General features: G+C 45.8%; 1 protein-coding gene across 2 annotated transcripts in view; it reads left to right on the top strand.

Moving 5' to 3' along the window:
• Positions 1-5,883, top strand: part of LOC143289441 (uncharacterized) — a 7,375-nt gene extending 1,492 nt beyond the window's left edge. The window contains exons 2-4 of one of the 2 annotated variants that reach the window (XM_076598408.1): positions 1,562-1,770; positions 3,755-3,853; positions 5,478-5,883. In XM_076598408.1, the coding sequence (XP_076454523.1) occupies positions 1,580-1,770; positions 3,755-3,853; positions 5,478-5,826 (639 nt within the window). In that variant the 5' untranslated portion in view covers positions 1,562-1,579 and the 3' untranslated portion in view covers positions 5,827-5,883. Of the gene's footprint in view, positions 1-1,473; positions 1,771-3,754; positions 3,854-5,477 lie in introns of those variants that run through there. The other variant, XM_076598409.1, reaches the window with a different exon arrangement.
• Positions 5,884-6,679: the final 796 nt, after the last annotated feature.

Genomic DNA, 6,679 nt, shown 5'->3' on the forward strand with positions numbered 1-6,679 from the left:
TTGACACGATAGACCATTCAATCCTTCTTTCCCGTCTTCATTTTACATTTGGTATCAACGGCACTGTTCTAAACTGGTTCAAATCTTATCTCACTGATCGATTCCAGTCTGTCATTGTTGACAATTTCCAGTCTGAACCCGTTAAAATTGAACATGGAGTCCCACAGGGATCTGTTTTAGGCTCAGTGCTCTTCACACTGTACACTGCTCCTCTCGCTGAAATTATCAACCGCCATAATGTCAGTCATCATTCTTATGCTGATGGCACTCAACTCCAGAAGGGTGATACCCCGGAAAAACTGCTGTCGCTCTTGCAAGAAACATCCAACTGCATCCTGGACATTCAAAATCGGATGACTCTAAATAAGTTACAATTGAACGCTGACAAAACTGAAGCAATGATCATAGGAACTAAACAAAAACTCTCTTCCATTACAACTGACGCAAACTTGGCAGTACATCCATCCCTTTTTTCCAGTTCAGTCAGGAATCTCGGCGTTGTCCTTGAGAACACACTGTCCATGCAAAAATTTATCAGTCAGACATGTCAGTCCTGCTACTGTCAATTGCGGCGCATCAGTTCCATCCGGAAATATCTGTCCATTGACGCAACATCTAGACTTGTCGTTTCTCTCATTCTCTCTCGCCTTGACTACTGTAACTCTCTATTGTCTGGTCTGCCTGCTTCATCCATTCAGTCCCTTCAGCGCATACAAAACTCTGCTGCCCGACTTGTCCTCAAAAAGAAAAGATCTCAGCACATCACTCCTCTTTTGCAACATCTCCACTGACCCCCTGTCTCACACATAATAAAGTACAAGATCAACACTCTATGTTATAAATGTATTCACAAATCAGCCCCTTCCTATCTCTGTGGCTGCCTTCACCTCTACACTCCATCTCGCTCACTACGATCAGCTTCGGATCCACTCTGTTTACGCATACCCAGATTCAAGCTCTCGACTGTTGGCCGCCGTTCTTTCTCTGTTTCTGGACCTTGCAACTGGAATGAACTTCCTCTTTCGCTTCGTCAAGTCTCCACACTCAGCTCTTTCAAGTCTGACCTTAAAACCCACCTCTTCCCAAAATAGCCTCTCTTCCCTGCCTCTTCCTTGTCTTTAGTTTCTACAGTTTTAGAGTTACGCATGCGTGTGAATGACTGGTGCGAAAGCGCTTTGATTTGTCTCTGCACAAGATTCAGCGCTATATAAATACCATTGTTATTATTATTATTATTATTATGTGTACGATAATGTTCATTTACCAGCTGTCACTGAGACAGATATTCGTAAAATGGAAATGAAAGACCTCAGTATTTCACGGATATTTATCTTCTCCCCTATTATTATTTTTATTATTGTCTCTTGTTTTCATTTTTCGTTTCTCGATAGTAAAAAAAAAGGTACACCCAAACTAACCTTGTGTCATTGCAATCTAAAAACAGTACTCATCAACTTGAACACTGTCATTTTCGACGTGTATGAAAACAGAATGAAAAGCATCATCTGCTGAACAGATTATAACTTTCACGGCAAGGGGGACAACACTTTTCTGCGGACAGGTGGCGCTGCCTCGCAGGATGGCCTTCAGTGTGTCTTATCACGACCTTCTGGACAAGAACATCCGCCACATCTACAGTGGTCTCCCTTCCAATGTCCGCTTTCGCGGTAACCCTCGGCCTGGCGTGACCTTGAACCCACACGATGGCTGCGTGACCCCCAGCAGCAAACGCCGCCCTGAGGTCAAGGCCATGCCGCGAAGTCTGTATCGGTCAGTACATGATGTTCTTTGAGAGTCTGCATCTGTCAGTAGATGATGTTCTAGTTCTGTGCAAGTCTGTATCTCTCAGTAGATGACGTGCTATTAGAGTCTGTATCTGTCAGTAAATGATGTTCTATGTGAGTCTGTATCTGTCAGTAAATGATGTTCTATGTGAGTCTGTATCTGTCAGCAGATGACGTTCTATGCGAGTCTGAATCTGCCAGTAGATTATGTTCTAGTTCTGTGCAAGTCTGTATCTGTCAGTAGATGATGTTCTATGCATGTCTGTATGTCAGTAGATGATGTTCTATGCGGGTCTGAATCTGTCAGCAGATGATGTTCTATGCGGGTCTGAATCTGTCAGTAGATGATGTTCTATGCGGGTCTGAATCTGTCAGTAGTTGATGTTCTATGCGGGTCTGAATCTGTCAATAGATGATGTTCTATGAGAGTCTGTATCTGTCAGTAGATGATGTTCTATGAGAGTATGTATCTGTCAGTAGATGATGTTCTATGAGAGTATGTATCTGTCAGTAGATGATGTTCTATGCGAGTCTGTATCTGTCAGTAAATGATGTTCTATGCGAGTCTGTATCTGTCAGTAAATGATGTTCTATGCGAGTCTGTATAGGTCTGTAGATGATGTTCTGTCAGTCTGTTTCGGTCAAAGTGGGTGACGCTCTCTGTCAACATGTTGTTAAGTGATCAGTTGTTGAAAACATGTGTAAACATGTGTTCCTGTCATAAAGTGACGTCATCTGTAAACCTGTAGAATACTGGTCAGTATGTGACGTTCTCTGTAAACCTGTAGTTTATTGGTTGATAGTTGACGTTTTCTGTAAACCTGTAGTTTACTGGTTGATAGTTGACTTTGTACACCTGTAGTTTATTGGTTAATAGTTGATGTTTTATGTAAACCTATAGTTTACTAGTTAAAAGCCCAGCACAACGCAGCACAGCACAGCACAACACAGCACAGCACAACACAACACAGCACAGCACAGCACAGCACAACACAGCACAGCACAACACAGCACAGCACAACACAACACAGCACAGCACAGCACAGCACAGCACAACACAGCACAGCACAACACAGCACAGCACAGCACAACACAGCACAACACAGCACAGCACAGCACAACACAGCACAGCACAACACAGCACAGCACAGCACAACACAGCACAGCACAGCACAGCACAACCCAGCACAGCACAGCCCAGCACAACACAACACAACACAGCACAGCACAGCACAACCCAGCACAGCACAGCACAGCACAGCACAACACAGCACAGCACAACCCAGCACAGCACAGCACAACACAGCCCAGCCCAGCCCAGCCCAACCCCCAGCACAGCACAGCACAGCACAGCACAACACAACACAGCATAGCACAGCACAGCACAGCACAACACAGCACAGCCCAGCCCAGCCCAGCCCAGCCCAACCCCCAGCACAGCACAGCACAGCCCAGCACAGCACAGCACAACCCAGCACAGCACAGCACAGCACAGCACAACACAGCACAGCACAGCACAACCCAGCACAGCACAGCACAGCACAGCACAGCACAGCACAGCACAGCACAGCACAGCACAGCACAGCACAACACAACACAACACAGCACAGCACAGCACAACACAGCCCAGCACAGCACAGCCCAGCACAACACAATCCAGCACAGCCCAGCCCAGCCCAGCACAACACAATCCAGCACAACACAACCCAGCACAGCCCAGCACAACACAATCCAGCACAACACAGCCCAGCACAGCACAGCCCAGCACAACACAACCCAGCCCAGCCCAGCACAACACAATCCAGCACAACACAACCCAGCACAGCCCAGCACAACACAATCCAGCACAACACAGCCCAGCCCAGCCCAGCACAGCACAATCCAGCACAACACAACCCAGCACAGCCCAGCACAACACAATCCAGCACAGCCCAGCACTGCCCAGTGACCTGCACGAGGTGTGTGTGCAGACGCCTGTGGACGTACAGTGACCAGTACAGCTGTCCTCTGCCCAGAGCACCCGCCCTCCGCTCTGTGTCCCCCGCCCGGGCACGGGTCATCGTGCAAAGGTCAGTGCAGGGGTCAACCTGTAAAGGTCAGTGCACAGGTCATCGTGCAAAGGTCAGTGCACAGGTCATCGCGTAAAGGTCAAAGCACAGGTCATCGTGCAAAGGTCAGTGCACAGGTCATCGTTCAAAGGTTAGTGCACGGGTCAGCAGCCAAAGGTCAGTTCACAGGTCACAGTTAAAAGATCAGTGCACAGGGACAGGGCACAGATCATCGTTCAAAAGTCAGTTTGGGAAGGTCAGTGGGCAGGTCATGGTGCAAAGTTCAGTAAAAAAAGGTTATCTATCAAAGGTCAGTGCACATGTCATCATGCAAAGGTCGGCGCAGAGAGACAAGGCACAGATGTGTGTGTGTGTGTGTGTGTGTGTGTGTGTGTGTGTGCGTGCGTGCGTGCGTGCGTGCGTGTGCGTGTGCGTGTGCAACCTTTATTGTAAATGCCAGTGGAGGTGTGAGCGCCAGTCTGCATTGCTCCTCCTCCTCCCACTACTACTACAATATCACCCATTATCATCATCATCACCGTCATCATTACATTATCACCATCGTGACCATCGTCATTATATCATCACCATCATCATTACATTATTACCATCATCACCATCATCATTACATTATCACCATCATCACCATCATCATTACATTATCATCACCATCATCATTACATCATCACCATCATCATTACATCATCACCATCGTGACCATCGTCATTACATCATCACCATCATCATTACATGATCACCATCGTGACCATCGTCATTACATCATCATCATCATAATTACATTATCATCACCATCGTCATTACATCATCACCATCATCATTACATTATCACCAACGTGACCATCGTCATTACATTATCACCATCATCATTACATTATCACCATCGTGACCATCGTCATTACATTATCACCATCATCATTACATTATCACCATCATTATTACATCACCACCATCGTCATTACATTATCACCATCATCATTACATTATCACCATCGTGACCATCGTCATTACATTATCACCATCATCATTACATTATCACCATCATTATTACATCATCACCATCGTCATTACATTATCACCATCATCACCATCATCACCATCGTGACCATCGTCATTACATCATCACCATCATCATTACATTATCACCATCATCATTACATCATCACCATCATCATTACATCATCACCAACGTGACCATCGTCATTACATCATCACCATCATCATTACATTATCACCATCATCACCATCATCATTACATCATCACCATCATCATTACATCATCACCATCATCATTACATCATCACCATCATCACCATCATTATTACATTATCACCAACGTGACCATCGTCATTACATCATCACCATCATCATTACATTATCACCATCATCATTACATCATCACCATCATCATTACATTATCATCACCATCATCATTACATTATCATCACCATCGTCATTACATTATCACCATCATCATTACATCATCACCATCATCATTACATTATCACCATCATCACCATCATCATTACATCATCACCATCATCATTACATTATCACCATCATCACCATCATCATTACATCATCACCATCATCATTACATCATCACCATCGTGACCATCGTCAACAGGGTGAGTCAGATGACGTCAACTCACCGACAACGCCAACCCAGTCACGGTGACGATGACGATGACGATGCCGAGTCCAGTTACGTCAGCAGCCGTTCCTCCACGCCCCTGTCCTGCTGCTCCCAGGGCACGGGCACTACGGGCACGGGCACGGGCACTGAGGGCACCAGCACGCCTAGCAGCAGGAGCAGCAGTGCAGACAGCGAGCGCTGGAGGCTGGGGTTCCTGATGAGACCCACTGTGAGCTGGAGCATCCGCTCTGACCTTCGGGAGGGCAGCGTCCTTGACCCCGTGAAGGTCGTGCACCGGAGGACGGGTGTCACGCGGTACACGCAAAGCATCTATATGTGAAAATACAGGGTGGTGGCCATCTTCTTCTGCTTCTTCTTCTGCTTCTTCTACTACTTCTTCTTCTCCTTCTCCTCCTCCTTCTTCTTCTTCTTCTCCTCCTCCTCCTCCTTCTTCTCCTTTCTTCTTCTTCTTCTTTATACCACTTTTCATTTCTTTCTATCCCCCCCTTCTCCTTTTCCCCTTGATGGCTTGATGTAAAAAAAAGAAAGAAAAAAGTTGTGCTAACCCCACTACCCTGGTGAAATTAACAATAGTATATATATAAAAAATTCCTTTCTTATTCCTCTTCCTCCTTCTTCTCCTCCTTCTGCTTCTTCTCCTTTCTTCTTCTTCATTCTTATTCTTCCTCTTCATTCTTCTCCTCCTAATCTTTCTTCTCCTTTTTTATTTTGCCTCTTCCTTCTATTTCTCTTTCTCTTTCTTCTCCTCCTCCTCCACCACCTCCTGCTTTGACCTCTTCTTCTCTTGGGGTGCCGAACAGATACCTGCAGGTGTGTCGGCTGTTATGTCATGGCCTGTGTCTGTAAATGGTTTGCCTGTTCATTCCTCAACGTTGCCACTCACTCAGTTTACTGTTGTTTTTTGTTGTAAAAGGTTTCCCTGTTCATTCCTCAACGCTGCCACTCACTCAGATTACTGTTGTTTTTTGTTGTAAAAGGTTTCCCTGTTCATTCCTCAACGCTGCAACTCCCTCGGTTTACTGGGGTTTTTTTTGTCTGTAAAAGGTTTCCCTGTTCATTCCTCAACGCTGCCACTACCCTCGGTTTACTGTTGTTTTTTTGTTTTTTGTTTTTTTTCTGTAAAAGGTTTCCCTGTTCATTCCTCAACGCTGTCACTCCCTCGGTTTACTGGG

The sequence above is a fragment of the Babylonia areolata genome, chromosome 14 (assembly GCF_041734735.1).
Source record: "Babylonia areolata isolate BAREFJ2019XMU chromosome 14, ASM4173473v1, whole genome shotgun sequence".
Lineage (NCBI taxonomy): Eukaryota > Metazoa > Mollusca > Gastropoda > Neogastropoda > Buccinidae > Babylonia > Babylonia areolata.